At 47.0% G+C, this 22,512-nt stretch overlaps 1 protein-coding gene across 1 annotated transcript; it reads left to right on the forward strand.

Moving 5' to 3' along the window:
* The first annotated feature begins 5,753 nt into the window (after positions 1–5,753).
* Positions 5,754–13,554, forward strand: LOC123045491 (protein EI24 homolog). Its single transcript, XM_044468564.1, has 11 exons — positions 5,754–5,937; positions 6,114–6,179; positions 9,042–9,192; positions 9,760–9,812; positions 10,609–10,734; positions 10,808–10,871; positions 11,033–11,118; positions 11,225–11,307; positions 11,816–11,892; positions 12,398–12,510; positions 13,247–13,554. Exons 1-11 carry the CDS (start codon positions 5,837–5,839, stop codon positions 13,290–13,292), a joined length of 966 nt encoding a protein of 321 aa, XP_044324499.1. The 5' UTR covers positions 5,754–5,836; the 3' UTR covers positions 13,293–13,554.
* The last annotated feature ends 8,958 nt before the right edge of the window (positions 13,555–22,512 follow it).

Genomic DNA, 22,512 nt, shown 5'->3' on the forward strand with positions numbered 1-22,512 from the left:
TCTACAAGACCTAAAGTGGCAGACTTGATGCCCATGGTATCAAGACTTGATCATAAACTTTCCGGCATTGCCTCATTAATGTCATATTCTGGAAGACTTGTACATCTCAAATCCATAGTTGCTGCTCTGCCAATTTTTGCTATGTGTTGCATCAGAGTACCTCTCACCATACTGGAACACTTTGAAAAATCTGGCAGGAACTTCCTTTGGTATGGTAAGGATATCAATAAAAAAGGAAATTGCCTTGTTAAATGGGATAATGTTTGCTTGCCAAAAAAGGCTGGGGGATTGGGTGTGTTAGATCTGAGAACACAAAACAAAACTCTGCTTATAAAATTTCTTTACAAATTCTTCAATAAGCAGGATATCCCCTGGGTTAGCCTTATATGGAACAATTACTATGATTATGATGAGATACCTTGTTTCCCTACAATGAGGGGATCCTTTTGGTGGAGAGACTGTTGCTCGAATTTGCAAGACTTTAAAAACATGACTATATGTTATGCTGGGAGAGGTGATACAATTAAGCTATGGTCAGATAAGTGGTGTTCTTATACAATATCACAGTCAATGCCCCAGCTATTTTCCTATGCAAAGAATGCTGACATAACTCTTGCAACTGTCAGCAACATGGATGTTAGTGAATTTTATGATTTGTTCCACCTGCTCATGTCCTCTATTGCTGTACAACAGAGTATCAACCTTATAGAACCGATTAACAACAGAGAGAATCAGCACCTGCCAGATTCTTGGAAATTTTATTGGGGTGCCACAAGGTATTCTAACAAGAGAATATACCTTGAACTTATGGGAAACCCTGTTGATGCACCTAAACCCTATCAATGGATATGGAAATCATGCTCTTTACCAAAGCAGAAATTCTTCTTCTGGCTCTTGTTACAAGACAGATTAAACACTAGAGATCTACTAAAAAGAAAGAATTTCTACATTGAGACTAGTAAGTGTGAATTATGTGATGATGAACCTAATGAACATTTAATGCATCTGTTTTTTAGCTGTGATTTCAGTCAAAACTTCTGGATGAACATTGGCTACCAATGGAACACTGATCATAACCTCATAGAAATGCTCCTGGAGGGAAGGAAGCAAGATACACATGGATGCTTTAAAGAATGTCTGATTGCTGGATGCTGGAGTCTATGGAAACACAGAAATAGCATAATTTTTTACAACAAGGTCAAAAATATGACATTCTGTATTGCCACTTTCAAGGAGCACTTTTGCATGATTATAAAGAAGGCAAAACCAGGATTGAAAGAGGGCATGCAAAGCTGGCTAGATCATTTGTAGACTCATCAATGTCATGAATTATATCCATCATGTAAATCCATATGTAACTGTCCCCCTATTTTAATGAAAAAGAGAATCACAGTGGGGATTTCCCCCACTGTTTTTGTCAAAAAAACATGATTCTATACGATGGAAAACATAAAATCCGAAACACTAAAATGCCCAAATCCGAAACAGGCTGGCGGCTGTAGTGTGGCTGCCGCGGCAGCGTTTTCGACGTTTTCCTGCCGCGGCTGGGTATAGAAGGGAAAGGGGCGGTGAAAAATAAATTGAAAAAAAGCAGAAACATTTAGTCCCGGTTGGTAACACCAACCGGGACTAAAGGTCATTCATCCCACTCCGCCCATGTGAGGGGCCTTTAGTCCCGTTTTGTAGCAAACCGACACTAAACGCGGGGGGAGGGGGGGGGGTAGTCCCCGTTTGCTAGTCCCGGATTCCCAACTGGGACTGTTGCCCCGTTTTCTATTACTGGGTGTACAACGAAGGGCGCGGTGTATGACGGTGGCGGTAGTGTACGGCGACAGCGCCGTGGTGCCGTGTACGTATGCAGTACTGGAGGAATCATCGCCACGGCGGCGGCGACTGCCGCCCTATTGCGGCTCGACTAGGCTGAAGGTCAATGGGCGATGGATTTGGCACAGAATCGTGGGTACCAGACATATAGTTCGGTATGTTATAATCAATGGCTAGAAAAGTCACGTCATAATCAACATCTAAAAAAACTAGAAGAACGCCCGTGCGTTGCAACGGGGCCACATTAACTTTAAGAGTTCAATATTACGACATTGGCGACCTTTTTTACCATCAAATCCTCACACACACAGACACACACTCTCCCTCCCTCTTCCTCACTCTCTATCCCCCTCTCCCTCTCTCTCTAACACACACACATATCCATCTTATTGGGTACGGGACCATAATCCATCTATTTCACACATACACGCTAGTGCATAACAATATGGATTATGTGTATTATATTTGCCACCAGAACTGAGGAAGTTAATTTCATGTAAATCGACCAGCCACAGCTCCAAGAATACGCGGACAAGGTGGCTCGGGTCGGTGTCGGCGCTGTCCAGCGCGGGCCACGGGCCCGCTTCCAAGTGCACGTGCAATGCACGTCTTCACAAATATTATAACCAGATGTGAGAAATCACATGCATAGAAAAGACATTCTGATAGCAATCCAAATACCATACTCAATTGAATACCTAACCTGGACAATACTCTTATTTCTATGCGCCAGAAAAAATGGAATAGCAAAGCTAAGTATGCCTACATACGCTCAGATTATATATAAGAATCTTGGGTGAACAATTGCAACAAAGCACTAAGCAGCGATAAATTTAAATAAAAAATCCATTAACTATGCAGGCAACAGGCTTGTTACAACATAGAGAGATAGGAAAATGTCACCTCCAGTAATGTAGCGCGAAGGAGTGGAACGAAGCATGAATGAGCGGTTGTCTGTTCTTCTCCATGTACATGGATCAGCAGTAGAGGCCAAGCATATAAGTACTTGACCGAACTCCACTCTTCGTGTACGGAGAGCCATGTCACCTTCTCGCCGCTGCAGCATGGGAGGACGGCTGGTTCACGTGACCCTCCAGCTGGGGGATCCATGGTGGCTGACCGTCGAGCTCGAGGCAGAGAAGTTGAGGGCAGTAGTGGCGAGATCCATGCCGGCCAACCGGGCGAAGAGGAGGTCGTCGGGGAGGGACACGTCGGCAAGATCCGGTCACCACGCGACCTGAAGAGCAACAGTGATCTCCACAAGCTGTAGGCCGATGGCGTGCTCCATCCCCTGCGATGGGGTGCCCATGGCGGTGGCCACAGCTCCTCATGCTCGCCTCGATCTCGGCAACACACCCTGAGTGTAGGAGGCAGCAACGACCTCGACGAAATCATGGCCTCCATCCCGGAACGCAATCATGTCGCTCTAAATAAATGGATTCAATCATGTAATCATGTGACTCTAATTACTTTGGATTGTTATGTGCACACTAAGCGGGGTGCAGTTAGGAAAGAAAATGTTTTCTAATTAAAGTGATTGAGTGATTTAAGGTAAGGTTAATTAATTTAGATTTGATTTTAGTGATTGTTAGTAAAGTATGATGCATCTTTAAGATCTTTTATTTGTTTCCTTAAAATCTATTATTTGTTTCCTAAAGAAATTTGCAATAATGGAAGGTATCGGTTGATTTGGATAAGTTAGTAAATTTAGATCCGTGATTGCGTGCACGTTTGGAAAGTGCTGATTTGCAAGGAAAGAGCTGAGGGGTAAATAAACCGGTGAATAAGAAACCAGCATCGAAAAAAATCTACAATGGTTAACCTACGAAAAAAACCGGACGAAAGTGGTGGGACGAAAAAAACCCTGGAAGCGAGACTACCAACTGCTCCATTAGGAGTAGAGATTATACTCGATTGTACCGGAGGGTACCACGAGTACCGTCCCAATCACAGTAAAAGAGTTCGAAAACCAAATCTGAAAGACCATATATTACCATTGAGATAAACAATAGCATTAAAATTGAGAAAGAAAACGAGAAAAAATATATATACATGAATATATAGCCTATGGTAGATACTTGCTTGATTGATGCTATGTAATTTTAGTACTCTTTGAACTCTATTCTTATCCTGATGCAAATTTTAAGATTTCGTATACCAATTAAGGAAAGAAATAAATTAGGCCTAAACATCTATTGGCATCAAATTAAAACTAGCCGATATGATGCCCAAAATTATTATTATTTCCCACAAAAGATAATCATGCATGTTAATACTATTGGACTATAAGTACAGATCCCCACGATGTTGATCTAGGAAGAACATCATACACACACATTAGCTTATCGATATGGCATGGCACACGAAGAGCCATAAGGTGTAGATATGCTTGTGGCTTGTGATGATGCTTCGCTTGTCATCCCGTAGAAAATACGATCAACTCACACATGATCTCTAGAACAGAGTGAAGCGTGTTAATTTTAGCTGATTTTTCTTGTTTGGTGTTGTATGCAGAAGAAATTGCATCAGGTGGATGCGACAAACAGGTTAGCAAAACATGGCCGAAATACTTACCATGTGTTGTGAACGGCAAATAGTATGACATTTAATATGATATGATATAATACATGATATTTAATATTTTTCCCTCCATTTAATTATGTGCCACTTCAACTAAAGTGCTTAGTTGACACGCATAATACTACTTTTCCAATATATTGAGAAATTTGGTCTTTCGGCCTTTTCCAATACTTCTTTCAATAAGCACCACATCAGCACGCTGTCGTGGTCCATCGTCGCTCGTTGTCATCACCAGAGAGAGAAAGACATCATACTGACAAGCGGGGCATGTAGGTCAGATTGAGTAGACATCATACTGACAAGCGGGGCATGTAGGTCAGATTGAATATCGGGGAAAAGTTTGTTGGGGGTCACGAAAAGCCACCTCAAGTGTCGCAAACTCTTAAAAAAACGAAAATACTAACATTCACACGTGTGGCAGTTTTGTAACTTGCCCACACGTATGGATCATCATTCAGTGCAGTTTGCACGAATCTTGACACATTGCGGAAGAATTTGTATGCCACGTAGGACGGGGTTGGTGTGTGGGTGTTGGAGAGTTCGCCCACATGTCCCGCATCATGTTGTTTGCCAGCTGCGCTGCGTGGGCGAATTAGTTTCTGCCCACCAACCACATCCTAGTCCATGTGCGTGTGGGTAAACTGTTTTGCACTCACACAACACTCCTACGTTGTTGGATGGCAACTGCAGTTACGCGTACGTGACAACTAGGTAAACACACATGGCAACTATGATTCATTGCTAGACGGTAATTGCAGTGTCACCAGATAAACACACATGGCAATTGTGATTAACCATACATGGCAATTATGGTTGGACCATACGTGGTAACTAGGTAAACACACATGGTAACTATTGTTTAACCATACGTGACAAGTAGTTAATCACACACAACAACTACGGTTTGGTTACACGTGACAACTACCATAAATTAGACATGACAACTATAGTTAACTAAAACAGATAGAGTTGCCATGCTTTTACAACTACACTTGCCATCCTGAATAACTATATCTGCCATCTCGGACGGCAATTAAATCGTCATCCCGCGGGTACATAACGTAGCTTCGTCAGTACGTGTGGGCATTTTTGCTTCGTGCCACACGCGCGGGTGAAGATGAGTAGTACTTGTTGGGCGTGTGACACGAAGTAGCTGCGCCCACACATATGAACAATTCTAATGTTCGCCCGCACACAACCCGTGTGGGTTGTCTCTTGCTCACGTCATACACGGTGTGTGAATAGATGTCTAATATGCCACACGTGTGATGGATATCGGCGTCCAAGAAGAAATGGTTTAAAAAAAAAAACTCTCAAAAGAAGAAAGAAAAAAAAAACCTTAACGCGATGCAATATTCCGTCCGCATACAGCTTCTTCTCCCCTAATGAACATCTTCTCCAAAGGAGGCTCTCCCGTTAGGCCCGTTCTCTGATGGAGTCGCTTGCCTCGCAAGCGAAGCCGGCTGCCGTGCTCTGGCTCGCCGGCTTCCTCCAGGCCGCGCGTCTCCACCGCGTCGTCTCCTTCTGCGTCAGGTTCTCCTCTACGCCCGCCCCCTCCCCTTGCCCCTCCCCCTGTTCCCACCCATTACTCTCGGTTCCTGGGTGTTATTTCGTCAAATCGGGGGCGATTTTAGCTTCCCCTAATCCCTTACGAAGCATCGATGCATCACTTCTTTAGTAATCTTACCCGTGCGACTTTCTGGATGCAGCTCGAGGGCTCTGTCGATCAGAATCGCTCAGTGCTTCCTGCTCAACGGGTTCATCTTCCTGGGGAGGTACAGTTGCTCCTAATTGAGGTTCAGTCTCGCCTAAATTTGTCTCCTTTTGCAATTACTCTTGTCGGGTGGACGCCCAAGTGCTCCAGTAAAACTTCAACGCTAGCAAAATCGTACGATGCGTTCATTGAGGAATTCCGCGGCGGGGGGAGAAACTAGATCGAAAACCTCGACAAAATTGGCCCTGTTTATAAGGAAAAACCGAGCAGAAAACAATAAGCAGTACTCCCTCCGTTTGTAAATATTTGTCTTTGAGATTCCAAATGGCTACCACATAAGGATGTATATAGACATGTTTTAGAGTGTAGTTTCACTCATTTTGCTCCGTATGTAGTCACTTGTTCAAATCTCTAGAAAGACAAATATTTAGGAACGGAGGGAGTACATAACAAGGAAAACACAAAGAACCCACGGACAAAGTTATAACACAACGCAAGGGTCAACCAAGAAATCATAGTTGGTTGAGGGATGCAGCACCGGTTATGTCATAAGCATATACATGGAAACACAAGCAGAAGAGAGACTGACAAGGCAAGAAAATGCGGCAGGGACAGCACGGAGGCAAATTCATCAGTCTCCGAGTACACCAACAACAGCAACGCCGAAACCACGGACACAGGATAACGCAGGGCTCCATCATCGAGGAACTGCACCAAAACCAGCCTTGAGCCATCCAACACCCAACATTAGGGTGGTCTTGCCCGTGGCAAGGTTGACAGAGGGGAAAACTTTGGCTCAGTGATCATTCACAGAGAGAACAAATGGAGTAGCGAAGTGAATGCTCACAGAGAGTGCCTCAGAAGAAAATATCTCTACCAAGGCTGGACATAGACCATGATGGAGTGTAAATGGAGGTCACACACAGCTTCAAGTTGACAAAAGCTAAGGATCCAAGCAGTGGCCGGACAAACAATTATAGGTAGTTCACTTGGCAAAAAGAGGAGATCGCTGGGTTGCTGAGTAGAAGAACATCACGAGGGGTAGCAAATGGCAGCATTACGGCACCAAAGGCACCGCCGGGAGACCCCAAAGGAACACCGCCAAAGAAGAGACACGGGGAAGCATTTGGCCACTCGACAACACCAAATGGTGTCATTGCCAGCCCCGAAAAGTTGTCACCACCGTTGACCCCCAGCTGGTCGCACCACCACCACCGAACACACTCCCTCCAGCCCCATGCAGTAATGATAGCCGTCATTTGGGTCTCCAAGATGACGCCTCCAAAGAAGAAGTGATGTGAGGACACACCACCGTCATCCAATCAGGCAAGGCCGATCATAGGCTTTCACCCGGATACCACGAAACAAAAAAATAAGATTCCAACGAGCTTCACAACGGCACCTCGGCGAGGAAAACGATGTCCACAGATGCCGTTGCCGCCAGCATCGGCAGTTCCGATGCTGGGTTCACACCCGAAGCTTGTCCAGATTCCCACCGGCATGACAGCAACCGTACCTTCACGTGCAGCCAGGATCCATCAGGCCCCCGCCGCAGGATGCGAGCAGCCATCGCAGAAACCAGATCAGCGCCGGCCGAAACCGAGGCCAGAACCACCGCCACCTCCCCCCCTGCCATGCACCGCCAAGCTCCCAGTAGCGAGCCGCCACCATGCTGCTCAGTAGCAGCCACCACTGTGCCCTGAACAACCGCATCCGCCACTCCTCGAGCAGCGAGGAAGAAGGCGAAGCCAAGCCTTGGGCACCCACCTGGCACGACCGAGGGCACTCCCCAAGCAGAAGGACCTGCCTGCAAGAGGCGACGCTCACGTCGCCAATACCCCACGAGCCGTCTGAACTCACCATCGACGCCAGATCTGAGCAGAGCTGCGCCTGGATCCCTGACCCGTCCGGTCGACGAGTACCAAAGCCAGCACCTGCCTTGCGTAGCCAATCCTGCCAGCCCCGTTCCGCACCAGCAAGCCGCAGTGTGACATCTTGGCTTAATAGGAACGATAGACTACTCATATCAACAAGGAATTCCTTATTTTCCAGGAGCCCATCTGCAAGGAACCTCAAAGTTAAGCGTGCTTGGCTTGGAGCAATTTAAGGATGGGTGACCGACCCGGAAGTTAACCCGGGGTGCGCATGAGTGAGGACAAAATGCGCAGGAAAGACTAGTGTTGGTTTGTGCCGCCAGTCTAGATCGATACCGCTAGGTGTAACGGTTGGGAACCGGTGGTTGTGGCCGGGGCATTACACATAGGACCAGCCGGCGCCCGTTGCCAGTGTTAAGCTTCATGCATTAGTGAACGCAACCAAAAGTCCGAACTGATGGAAAGGGCTAGATAATCCACATATACACTTCAACACCCCTCTCACGAGTACTAATGCTCAAAAAAAAAAAAACACCCCTCTCACGTGTGACGCGGGGTGGCGGCGCAAAATCGGATCTGCGTGAGTTGCACGTGCTAAAAAAATAACCTAAGCTCTAATACCATGTTAAGCTTCATGCACTAGCCAATACAACCAAAATTCCGAACTAATGGAAAGGACTAGGCAATCCACATATACACTTCAACAGCCAGATCTGCCGCCGAACGAGACGTAGCTTGATTCTGTTTGGATCTATGCAGGGCAAAATAAGAATTCCGTTTTCTTATTTCCCTATTCCTGTTTGTCACTTCAGTTACTCCAGTTTACTTTGTCATTTGATGTTTGTTCCGTCATTATTGCAAAATATAGTAGAATCTGGCTGCAGGGAGGTTCAATGGATTCCCTTTTTACTTCGTTTCTGTATTAAGGGAATTATATTCTACAGTTCTGATCAGCACCAGTCTCCTGATTTTGTTATGAATGATCCTGGTTTTCTCTTCCGTGTCCCATTCCATGAATACCTATTTAAAATAGTTCTTGTTCTTTATAGCTTGCTAACCTTGAAATCAGTGGTCATTCCAACTCTTCTATGGATACTGCCCGAGCAATGCGATCAATCATGGGGACAACATCTATGTGAACACACAACAGCTGTTGCCTTGTATTCGTTCTTACGTTCGGGGCTTGTCGAGATTTTCTATGTAAGTGCTCTTTATCGCCATTAGCATCTTCCAAGGGTGTTTTGCTTTAGACAAACATATAACGGCATGTCGATCTTTGCTCACCAATTTTGAGTTCTCTCCTTCAATTACAAGTTATTGGCTTTTGGCTTTGAATATATTGTCACATAAGTATTGATCAATGATCATTAACGACAATTCACTATTTTCGTCTCCAATGTATGCTGGAGAAGTAGGAACTGGCATTGGAGTTATTTTCAGCTGGTAGTTATCTTTCAATGATGCACGCAAATTTAATAAACTTGAGGATCTGGTAACAAGTTCGTGATGTGGCAGTACTGTTTCAAATGCAAAATGCTACTTGTCTTCAAGCCTCTTTTACATTTTCTCAGTGACATACTTGGTGTTATAAAATCCTAGATGAGAAACACCAACACGAGCTGTTTGTCCGATTCTATTATCATGTCCTTTGGTGCTCTACTGTTTGTGGTACCTTAGTATGTTCTGTCATTAAAATTCTCTTTTCCCCCCAAATATCATGCATCACTATTATTTGTGTTGCTTCTTATAATTGATGTACTCTTTCAGGTATTTTGGTTTTATCCCCTCTACATCTTCAGCTTTATAATAAGTACACTTTGGTATGCTGAGTCCCTCTCACTACTTGGTGGCTTACTTCCCTTATTTGTCAAACTGTTGATTTCTTTTCCTTTGAAGAGTAGACCCTTGTTCCAGTTCATAAGGGAATCATGTAGCAGCAGCGGTTAATATGCTTTTCAATTTAGTTATAAGTAAATTGTAAAATAAATGTGTTATAAGTATTGAGTTTATGATTGTATAGATGTATCAAACCTCAATGAAATGGTTTTGGTTGACACATTCAAATTTAGTTTCAGAAATTTCTGGATTTCCAAATTTCTATTACTGATATGGTAATGATATATGCTGCAGCAACTATGTCTTCAAACTTCAATATGCCAGCAAGCCACTTTAGAGCCTTGCTACACTCACGTCAAAATTTGTTTCATTTCAATGCACCATGCCACGAGTTCCGGAAAATTATTTCGTCATCTGATTGATGGTTTTATGACTATTTTCATTTAAGAACAATGCTTACTTGTGCATATGTTTGTTACTGAATCTGGGAGATGTAGCTAAAAGCTGTTCAACTTATGCTTTTTAATCTTCTGTGTATTGTATATGTTGCGCTCATATGGTTTCCACAAAACAAAAAGTAAACTGAAAAAATAAGTTAACTTGTATTTTGTCGGAGGTTTGTATTCTTTTTTCTGTGGAAAATCCAGTTCTTGATTTTTATGCCACTTTTGTTGTTACAGGTACTAAACCTTGTTTTACTATCCTCAAGATAAACATGTTTCAGATGCTAAACAAGGGAACATCGATTACCTTTTTGTGATCTTGACCATCTTACGCTAGGTATGGTGACATTGCTAAGCATGCTTTGGCTGTTGTGAAAAGTAAGAAGCTGGATGCAAGTCAAGCACCTGACTCTGACCCTCACAGCACATCTGTATCAGCAGATAGGCCTGAAGGATTTGATGGGTGTGTTCACATTTAAACTTGTTGATACGTGGTTGGATTTTGCATGCTTCATTTGCTGACACTTTGTTGTTAGGGTTGCGATTGGTGTTGGAGAGCAGGTCTATTCGATACTTCTTTTGACTATTTTCTTTGCTGAGGTATTTGTTCTATGCTCATGTTTGCTTAATCTTCATTTCTCACTGGACACATAGTTTCATTAACCATGTTATATACATTTTGTATCTCCTGCTTATTTGAGCTTATATGGTGCTATTTTTCGTAGTACCTGCATTTTACTTATGTTCTAGATGCCATGCAGGTTACAGTGATTGGTTACATACCTTACCTTGGTAAGGCAATGAACTTCATGTTACTGTCTTTGATGTATGCCTACTACTGCTTCGAGTATGTACATCTGAATGCCTTTTATCACCCATTCAACCTTTTCCTCAAGTGCTATACAGCAAGGTTACTTTATTACCTTATAAAGTTTGCCAACTCCTTTTATCAGGTACAAGTGGAACTTCTTTGCAGTGAGCCTGAATCACCGGCTTGATTTCTTTGAGTCAAATTGGGCTTTCTTTGCCGGATTTGGTATGTGCATTGTTGTCATCATATGGTGCAAAATATGTGTTTCATCTTCTTACCACAGTTAGCAAATGTAGCTGTGTAAAGGGAACCTTTTGCTTTCCCGGTAGTTCTGCTGTCAAAGCCGTTTTGCAGCTGTATGCATGGGTTCTTGACTTCTTGCTAAGAACCTCATGCTTCAGTACTTCCGGTTTGATATACATTTTTTTGGTGGTCAAGGAATCGTCTCCAAACTTGCATGGACATGCACATCTCTGATAGGTTCCCTGCTATTCCCAAGGCACATATTCCTTGTGCAGTTTAAAGAACTTGCATCCTATTCCACATGAGATGTTCAATGAACACTTGTTGTAACCGAGCGTTGTTTTTTAATTTTAGCTTATGTTTTATTTCTTACAAAACTACCTTACTATTGTCATGTTGTTCATTATGCTTACTCTTTAAGAGCTCATATGCTGCTAGCTGATATTTCCACAATTCTGATATGATCTCTGGTGCCATATTGCTTCCTCAGGTAGTCCATGTGTACTTCCGATTTTCTTCTTCTCTCCTCTTACAAGTTATGGTGTGATGGCAATACTATACCCACTGGTATGGACAAGCACTTTCTAAAAGCGGGTGTTGCTCTGGTCATTTGATGGCTTCTAAGACTTTGCGATAACGTCTTTCTCGTTTCTAGCAAAAAGACTGTTCTCACTATGCATTTTTCTTTCTTTGCACAGTGAACACAATAAAGTCTAGACACCAAAATCAATGTCATAGTAGCCATTTTCACTTGGCATGATTTTTTTTATAACTGAAAGAAAAAGGAGCTCACATCAATCATTTGTAGTACTTGTACCCAATACCCAAGTTTTCTTTGTTGCCAATTTGTGCTCATCCCCTGGCCTGGAGCATGATTACTTAGATATATAATTTCTTCTTCTTTCAATGCTACATTTTCTCATGTGTTCATATTATGAGGCTCTATGGATGACCTAGCGATTCCATTCCTTTCATAGTGTTATAAGTGTGTGCGACTGCTTGTTTTGTATTTCATGATGTAAAACCCATGCGGCAAATCCTTAGTCCAACTTTACAATATTACTTTTTGCAGTTTGTCATGACAGCTGCTGGTACACAAGAAGAGCAAACCATTGATGAACTGAAATCTTTGCATGGAGGGAAACTGAATAGAATACCCTTGTTCTTTGTCGCGAAGCGACTAACGTAAGCACTCTTCACATCCTTGATAGACGCAAATAGCTGTTGGTGCTACTTGAGGCTTTAATAGATTGCAAAAGTGTAACAAAGTGTGCCGCCTTTCTGGTGATAATGAATTCTCTCTCCGTTCCAAAATAGATTACAGAGAAAGTTTGATTGCGAAACTATTCTCACATAAAAAGCTAATATTACCATTGTTCTCACCAATCAAAATATTCCCTCTGTTCCATAATGTAATGCGTATAGTTTTTCTAGAAAAGCAAACTTTGACTGAGTTTACAGAGAATACAATTTATATATACAATTCTAAACATATACAATATGAAAATATAACTGTTGATGTATCCAGTGATATGCATTTGGTATGTTAAATGTACATACTTTTGTCTACAAACATGGTCAAAGTTTGTAATGTTTGACTTTTGGAAAAATCTATACACACTACATTATGGAACGGAGGGAGTATATCTTTACTAATTAATTGTGAAAGTAGAGAAGTTTGACTCGGCACTATCTAAAGTGTCATCTACATTGGGAACGGATGCTTGATGCTAGGCCTTCAATTTGCTCTACTTATTTTTTCAATTACAGTCCTACTCTTTCAAGTCTGAAGTACACTTGGGTAGACTATACTGCGCATCATGTATTCGCAATCCCAGCTCAAAATTTATTTTCAAGCAGCACAATTGTTAGTTTCATTGGTACCCGGGCTGTCTAAACGTGTCTGAAACCATGCATGCAGGACGCAAGCGCTGCAGTTGCTCCCAGAGGCACAAAAGGAGCAATGAGTGGTCCACATAATCACATGAACTCAGAGTTGCATAGTTCTCATGGAAGTGATCATGTGGAAGCTGCATCTGAGAGGTGCATAGTTCACGCGAAAGCGTGGCTGCTCATGTGCGCCACACCGCAATGTAAATATTCTGTACCATTGCCGCTGTACATATACATATATTGGGCCAATAAAAAAGAAACTATGGTTGTCCACGAGATACATACTGCAACTGAAGAAGGAAATATACAAACATATACTGTCTACAATGTTGATCAGCTGTCTGCCTTGGCGTAAAGTTCGTTTCTTTCTGTCCTGCTATTTGTCATTCCGTGCTCAATTATGCTCAAGCTGTTCTCACGTACTCCCTCCGTTCAGAAATACTCGTCGGAGAAATGAATGTATCTAGACATATTTAGTTTTAGATACATCCATTTTTATCAATTTCTCCGACAAGTATTTCCGGACGGAGGGAGTATTATTAAGTGCCAGCTGATGTGTTAAGCGATATACGACCAAAACACACACAAGTACTCCCTCTATCCGGAAATACTTGTCATCAAAATGAATAAAAGGAGGGTGTATCTAGACGTATTTTAGTTCGAGATATATCTCTTTTTATTCATTTCGATGACAAGTAGTTTTGGATGGAGGGAGTATATTGGAGTAGTAGTCGTCTTATTTTATGCTGGTATTTTGGAGTACTAATCGAACTGATTGATGGTTGTGTTTCTGTACTACTTATATCTAAGGAGCTTAGTATATCACAGATAGATGATTAATCTTATCATGCTCCGGTTCGTGAAGCCTGATAGTACAAGCTGCTGCTATTGAGGAGATGTTGTGGACACCCTCCATGATGTCAGTAGAGAATACTCCGGCGTCTAGTATGCATTTATTTCCTCTTCCTGCAATTATTTCATGGTCATTCCAAACACTATCAATGGTTTTTCTTATGATATAAACAACGCAAATATCTGGACGATTAATTGCAACCATTTGCTTACAAACAACCAAAATAGTGGCGGCTGGTTCCTATCGATCGGCTGCTAACACCAACCAAATACATTTTCTGTATTTTTAGTTAATGCAGTCTTTGTGAAATACACACAGGCTCTGATTTTGGCTCCGAGAGGTGGCTCCTGATCGCGCCCGGAACCAATCGGCAATTGGACCTGTATGAAATTCTTGTCATGTGGGTGGCACAGTTCTCATCTCCCGCCCCAGTAGTGTACTTGCACATCATTGCTTGATGTTGGTGTGGCCACCTAAGTCCTAACTCATTAGCCAACGAGCCAATCCATGAACAGAAGCTTCGCATTTTTCCACTATAGGAACATTATACTTTGTGCTGTCCATCAACATGCCTTGTAACGGTGGTACTGTCTGTCTCCCTGTATCTGTCATGAATGATTGTGGTAACTACACTGGAAGTGATGACACCCTTTCACATCTGCTTTTTGTCATCGCCATAGACCCCTCACAGCAGTTACTCGACAAAGCCACTGACCAAGGTCTTCTACATCGGTTCCGAGGTCAGGTCACCTCCGTGCGCACCTCGCTCTATGTTGACGATGCTGCCATCCTCCGTCATCAAAGAGGACATTGAGAATCTTTCCACGATTTTGGCCATCTTTGGAGAAGTCATGGGGCTTATGGCAAACCCTCTAAGAAGCAGTGTTGCTCCCATCCGCTGTGAAAACATTGACCTTGACAACATCCTGCAAAGCTTCCCGGCCACCTGCATTGGTTTCCCATTGCGTTATTTCGGCCGCTCCCTATCCAACCACCGTTTGAAGAAGTCTGATTGCCAATTTCTTGTAGACAAGGTGGCCGGAAAGACCACCTTGGCAAGGAGGAACATTAACATGGAAGGCCGTTCCACTCTAGTCAAGTCGGTTTGATCCTCTCAGGCCATTTACTACCTCACCGCCCTCAACATGCCAACAGAAACCAAAGAAGGTGTCACCAAGATCTAGCGAGCATTTTTGTGGGCTATTATCGACAAAGTCTCAGGAGGCCAATGCAAGGTCAACTGGAAATTGGCCTGCAGACCAACCAACCTGGGCGGTTTCGGCATTCTCGACCTCGAAAAATTCTCACACGCACTCAGACTAAGTTGGCTTTGGTTCGGATGGGCCGATCCTCAGAGAGCGTGGGTTGGTTTCGACGTCCCTTGCAATGATGATGACATGACCTGTTCTACGCCACAAGGAAGATTATCATGGTTGACAAAATGACGGCGAGCTTTTGGTTCTTACCATGGTTACAAGGGCAAAAGCCGAAGGACATTGCATTGGCCCAGGCATCTTCGCCCTTTCCAAGCGCACTAAATCATGTGTGGCCAATGCTTTGGCTAATATCGATTGGGTCCGTCACATAGATATGTAGGAGGGTCGCACAGTCAATCACATGCAACCGTTTTCAACCTATGGTGCAAGATCCAGGAGGTGCAGATCACTCCGTGCACTAAACATGTTATTGAGTGAATTACAAAAAACCACCACATTTTAAGTTCATGTTCGGATTTGCCACCACATTTCTTGTGCGCCCCAAAAATCTACCGATTTTCTTGCTAATTTTCTCAATAAACATTGATGGCCGATTTGGGTCGAAGTAATTCAATTTCTGACATATCGGGCCCACTGGTTAGGTCCACATGGCGCTAAATGGTCAACACCGTCGGTTGACCGTTAAGTTGAACAGAGGGCCCACCCGCTAGCATCGTCATCTTGCTCAAACCTTGTCCTCCTTGTGGCATTCCAACAAACACCTCGCGTGCATGGGCAGAGATGGACGGGAGGGCAGAGGTGATGGTCTGCGGATCAGCCGCCTGGGTCAACGCCGGAAGCAACAGGAGGCGAGTAGCCCGGTGGCGCGGTCTTCCCTGGCTAGAGAAGGCCGGAACAGTGGCGTGAGCCGGCATGGCGAGGCTGTGAGACGTGACGCATGCTGTTGTGGTGTTGCCGAGCTGTGGCCAACGGGAACTCCATGGCGCGGCTGGCGAGCATCTTCGGCGTGCGGTGTGACCGTGGGCTCCGGTGCCAGCGGCATGCCCTGGCCATGCCGGTGGCGCGTGGCGTCGACGACGCGCTCTGGCTCTTCTATGCCGAGGACGTGCTCGCGTTCCTCATGCGTAGTTGCCGTCGTGGTTGGTCGTCCTCGTTCGTGAGCCTCCGCGCACTACTCCGGCCGGCCGTCCCATGCATCAGGCTCGCCGCACGCCAGAGGTGGGGGGCGGAGCTCGCCGATGCAGGGCAGGGGAAGGAGCTGCGTCGTGGGATCCACCTGATCTAGTGTGAGACGGCTCGAAACGGGACACGGTGCTGCGGATCTCGCCGACACTGGGAAGAGAGGAGATGGAGGAAGGTGGAGGGGTCACGGGAGAGAGAGGCGGCGGAGCCACGCCGGCCATGAGCGAGAGCCGAGAGGAGGTGGGACAATGGTTGCGGTGGGATTTGTTTTAGCAGTCAAAACAACAACGTTGACCATTTAGTGTCATGTGGACCTGACCTGTGGGCCCGATATGTCGGAAATTGAATTAATTCGTCCTAAATAGATCATCAGTGTTTATTGAGAAAATTAGCAACAAAATCGGTAGAATTTTGGGGCGCACAAGAAATATGGTCGCAAATCCGAACATGAACTTGAAATGTGGTGGTTTTTTGCAATTCACTCCATGTTATTTGATGGAAATTCACTGGTGATGGTGATGAGTGCTACTCTGCCGCCTCTGCTTATCATATGAAGTTCGTCAGATTGATAAAGTCGTACATGCCTAGGATGGTATGGAAATTTGTGCACCATAGAAAATTAGATTTTTCTCATGACTCATGCTCCAAAACAGAATTTGGACAGTAGGTAGAATATCTCAGAGGGGGTGGCCAAATTGTGGTCTCTGCCAGTTGTGTAAAAGAGGACCGGAATCTGTAGTGCACCTTATGTTCAAATGCAGCTACTCTATTAGAATTTTAAACATGATCAACGATTGGCTTGGGATGCAATCTAAGACTAGCACCTAATCCGCTCTTCCATCAGTTAGAGAGTGGTGGAATGCTAAGCGACGGGCAGCCAGGTGCAACCAGGAAGGCGTACAATACATTGAAGATACTCGTCTATTGGGCAATTTGGAATGAAAGGAACGGGAGAGCATTTCACAGCAAGGCCTCTTTGTCCACCCACGTGGTTTCATCGATTAAGACAGGGGCGAAGCTTTGGGTTATTGTTGGCGATATTTGGGAAATATTGTACCGGGAGAGTGATCCCTTTGCATTGTGACCTTTATGGTCATGTAGACATCAAACCTTGTCATTCTCTTCTTAATTAAGAAGATGAGACAAATCTTTGCTTCGTATAAGAAAAAGGAAACTACACGGGAGGTAATCTCCACTGAGGCCTTGTTCGTTTACTCCCTCCCCCGCGAGGTTTGGGGCCCAACCCCCGCGGATCCACGGGGATTGCCCCCGCCTGGATGTGACCCCGGCCCATCTGCTAATGCATATTCGGTTAAGCCTGGCGTGGGTCCGTTCCCCGACTAAAACCCCTCCGGTCTTCGCGAAACGCACGGGAAAAAATCATCGTCTCCCAACCCGCGGAAAGAAACCCTGAGCGACCTGAGGGAACTATCGCTTGTGGCGCAGCCCAAAGCGAACTCGTGCTGTGCCTGCTGAGGGGTTAACCGAACGTGATCTATTGAGGGACGGATTTAGGAGATATGGGGTTTAATCTGTGCAGGGATTGGGTGACGGTGTAGGGATCACCCGATCCCTGGGTGGATTTAATCTGCTAGGGGGTTGGTCCTCTGCCTACCGAACAAGGCCTGAAGGATATATGCTACAAGGAGACTCGCAAAACATTAGAGATGTGACTGAGGCAATACGGCGAGGGGTGGAATTATGGAGGCAGGCTGGGGCTCGCTGCTTGTAGAGCCCGTTCGCTGAACCACCTGGAATTGGCTAAAACCTCTCAAGGGCTTGGATAGTCTAGGTAGCAATTTTTTCTCCTAGTTTTTCTTTTCTTTTCCGATCCTAGGATCATCGCCCCATGTATTCAGTGTTTTCCACTGCTTCCTGCTCAAGTTGAAATGAAATGCCAGCAGCATGCGGGATCTTTCAAAAAAAACTATAGAGATTGGAAGGGTATAAAATACTGCATAGAAGCTGATGCGTGTTAGGCAGGCTTAACTATCCCAGAGAAATGGCTATCGACGGTGTAGTGATCAAACAAGAGTGCTTGGTTAGTCGACGGCAAGCAATAAATGCATGCAGTTGCATTTGCGTTCTGATCTGCCTTTTGCATCTCTGGTGTGAAGGTGACCGGCCTACAATCACCTGCAACAATCTTGATAAGAACCCATGTTTAACAATCACATACCCATTGTGTTGCTTTGAGGTCGACGGCATGCAGAGGGGGAGAAGTGGCTTCACAATTTTGAACAAATAGCTCACAGATGCAACAGTGTTTAGTTCGTCGCCGTCATGCAATAAGTTCATGCAGTTGCATTGCGTGATGATCGGCCTTTTGCATCGTTGTATGAAGGTGGCCGACCTACATGCACCGCCAATTTCATACCCGTTTAGCCATGGTTAGTGCATGTACAATGGTGACATATGGATACAGATGTCCCATTAAAAAAAGTAGATCGAGGCATTTGTATTGATTTTTTCTTTCAAATGCAAGCTATGAAAGTGCACAAATGCACGGCGGATGAAAAAGAAGATGAGAGGGATGAGGATGGCGACGCTCGATGGGTCTGGCGACGCCCCTGGCGACCCGGCGGCTCCGCCGTCGCCCCAGCCCCCGTCCCCTTCCTCGTGTGCTGCTCGCCCGCCAGTTCCCCCCTCGCCTGCCCTGCCGTCGACTCCCCCCGCTGGCCCATCGCACATGGTCTGGGCGGACCTCGCCGAGGCTGACGACATCGCCGCGGGGCGCCCCGTGGTGTGCCGGAACCGCGTTCCCCCCCAAAGCCCCAGCCCGGTTGCCTCGGCTCGACTCTGCCGGTGGCCTTACTCCCAGGGGTGGGAGTTCGGCCGCCCGCAGGTCTGTCCGGCGCCGGCGCCAGCCTTCGGGCTCGCCTCAGCCGATGGGGGGGGGGGCAAGGTGCCCCCTTGGACTCGGGATCTTGCCCCCGGGGACTCCGTGCCATCGGTTGGGGAGTCGCCGGCCGCGCCGACTGCGGCCTCGCGCGTTCCTCCTGGAAGGCCGCTGCCCCGGTGTCGTCCTCCTCCGCTCCGGCTTGCCCGCCCCCGGCGCTCTCGCCGGAGCTCTCAGCTGTGTTTTTCCGGGGCTCCCCCTTCCGGCCCTTCATCTCCGCGTTCGGCACCTTCGTTCCTCCGCCTCCTGGAGCCCTGCGTGCCCCGACCTGGCCTCACCGCTCCCGTCCTGCCCCACCGACGGCCACTGCGGCTGCGCTCGGGGAAACCCTTGCCCCACGCTTGGTCGCCCCGGGACTATCGTACCGGGCCGCGCTAGTCTTGGGTCGTCCCGTGGGCCGTGCCTTAGGGCCCACCCCGAGTGCCTCGGTCGCCAGGCCGCCCAATGGGGTGAGGTCCTTAGACCGCTCTGCGGGCCGGTCCCCTGGGCCGGTCTTGCCCCCCGCGGCCCGACCACGCCCCTCGGTGAGCTCTGGCCCGGTCCGGCGCTCCATATGGCCTCCTCTATGGTTCCCTCGTCAACCCGCCCCCAACCCCGCCCCTCTCGCTTCCCTCCCCGACACGCTTCCCGTCGCCCCTCGCTGCCCTCTGCTCGCCGGCGCCTCCGGCCCCCTCGCGTCCTCCTCCTCCACCGGCCATGACCCGGGAATGGGGCGACGACACGGGCCGCCCCAAACACCATGCGGACGACCGCCACGACCCCCCAAGATCCTCCCCTGATGGTCTCCGATGCGAGGCCGATCGCAGGCAGCAGCTGTCTTCCCGCCTGGCCCGGCGGTCCCCTGCCCGCGACTCTCCCCGTTCCTCCCCCGCCCTGCCCGCCGATCTCCTGCGCGCGACGACCGCCGCTCCCGTTCCTCGGTGCGCCGCTCATCCTCTCAGGCGGACTCGCGGGACCGCTGCAGGTTGCCGGCAAGGGAGGCCCGGTTGTCCTCCCGGCGGCGGTCCCCCTCCCCATTGCATCGTCAGGATCGATCCCCCTCCTCTCCCCGCCAGCAGCCGCACACCAACGCCACAAATGCCCCGTGTCACATCCTAGTTAGCCATGCATTAGAGTGTTGCATCATGTTTACCCTTTCATCAGAAACTTGAAATGGGGATCTGTGAAACCCTCAGAATCATTTTGAAAATGACCCAAATAAAAATTTCTCCAAAAGGGTCCAAGAAAATGCTCATGCTGATCTCTGAAAATATTGGACAGAGATAAAAATCAAACCAATATTTTTAGTGGCTCATGGACATTTATTTTGGGCATTTGGAATTAATGCATAAATATTTGCATTGGAAATATATTTCTATATATATGAAATATGGTCCAAATATTATGCCATTTCTAAAGGAGCTTTGGAATAATATATCTAGCCCCTGCAAAAATTGGCATAAGTTAAATAAATGATTTAATATATTATTTAAATCAAAACAAATGTCAGAAATTAGAAAACAGAAAAATATATAACAGGAGGAGCTTACCTGGGCTCCTCCACTGTGCGGCCCAGCCAGCTGGCCGGCCCAGCAAGCCAGCCCAGCCCACCACCGCCGTCGTCCTCCTGGCGCCAGTCGGCCAGGCGTGTGGCCGGCGCGCGCGCACGGCCGGAGCGCCACGCCACCAGCCCGTCTGCCTGCCTCCCCCGCCAGCGCCACGCCGCGGCGCTTCTTCTCGGTGCCGCCCCGATCCCCTGGCCTTATCCCCCTCTCTCTCCCGTGCTGCTCTCTCCCTCTCTCTCTCACGGCCGAACACCACCGTCGCCGCCGTTCGCCATAGCCGCCGTCTCCGACCACCCCTCGCTCCCCCGACTAGCTCAGGAGCTCCGCCTCGACTCCCTCTTCCTCCCCACCGCTCCACAGCTCCCCGGAAGCCCTGCATCGCCGCCACGTCGCCGTTCCCCTCTTCGGGCTCCGACCACCGTCGCCGTCGATTCGCCGTCTCCAGCGCGTCCCCGAGCCCACTTCGACGCCCACTGCAACCGCGGTGAGCTACGCCACCGTTTCCCCCTCTCCTCCCCCTCGTTTCCCCACCGTAGCCTCCTCCCCACCACGGCCGAACCTCCGCCGTCGCCGAGCTCGCCGTCGACGCAGCTCCGGTGACCATTTGGTCACCCCGGCGAGTCCAACGAGTTCGCAAGACCCCGTAGAGCATCCCTAGCGCCTCGCTTCGCTCGACTTCGAGCTCCAACCCCGTTCCCGTGCACGACCGAACCCCGGCGGCCGCAGCCGAGCTCGCCGCCGTCGACTCCGGCCACCCCGACCCCAACGGACTCCGCCAAGAGCTGCGGGTTTGTCCTCAGCTCCACTCCGGTGGTCTCCGCGGCCCTCTGGTGGCCGAAATGGCCAAAACCACTCCCGCCGCCGCGTCGGGCTCGCCGGCGGCTAAACGCCGGCAGCCGACTTTGACTTTGACCACGGGTGGGCCCTGGTTGACTCCCCTGAGTCAATGACAGGTGGGGCCCAGCCCTGTTAATTAAACAGGATTAGTTTTAATTAAATTTTAATTAAAATAATCACCCTGACATGCGGGACCCACTGTCAGGTTTGACCCAGACCTGTTCCGTTGACCTGCTGACGTCACACTGACGTCAGGCTGACGCAGTAATTGATTTTCTGGATTTAAATTAAATCAGGAAATTCCAGAATATTATTTAAACTTCAAAAATTCATAACTTTTATTCTGTAACTCCAAATTGGACAAATTATATATGAAAAATGATCAGAAAAATCCAATCTATCCATCTGTACTATTTTCATGCATGATCAAACAAGTTAAATTGATGTTTTAAGCAGAACAAGGAAAAGCACTTTAAAAGGCCATATTTGAATTTGAAATTTGAATCCTTGATTCAAATTTGTTCAAACCCTTCTGGTTTTAGTTGCATTAGCCCAATACACTCATATTGCCATGTTTCATGCATGCATCATATTGTTGCACACTGTTTGGTGATGTTGTGTATCGATGCTCCTTGCGACAGGTTCTGTCCCCGAGGAGTACCGTGATTACCCTAACGAAGAACCGTATCAGTGCATCGAACCATCAGGCAAGCAACCAACCATTTGATCATATCGATACAATCCCATGTTCTCGCTCCTGCT

This window comes from Triticum aestivum, chromosome 2B (assembly GCF_018294505.1).
Source record: "Triticum aestivum cultivar Chinese Spring chromosome 2B, IWGSC CS RefSeq v2.1, whole genome shotgun sequence".
Classification (NCBI taxonomy): domain Eukaryota; kingdom Viridiplantae; phylum Streptophyta; class Magnoliopsida; order Poales; family Poaceae; genus Triticum; species Triticum aestivum.

Bases quoted from the DNA above. Each gene is read 5' to 3' on its own strand.
- LOC123045491 (XM_044468564.1), top strand. From the start codon at position 5,837: ATGGAGTCGCTTGCCTCGCAAGCGAAGCCGGCTGCCGTGCTCTGGCTC. The intron at 9,193-9,759 runs GTAAGTGCTCTT...GTACTCTTTCAG, and splicing joins GGCTTGTCGAGATTTTCTAT to GTATTTTGGTTTTATCCCCT. The intron at 10,735-10,807 runs GTGTGTTCACAT...CTTTGTTGTTAG, and splicing joins AGGCCTGAAGGATTTGATGG to GGTTGCGATTGGTGTTGGAG.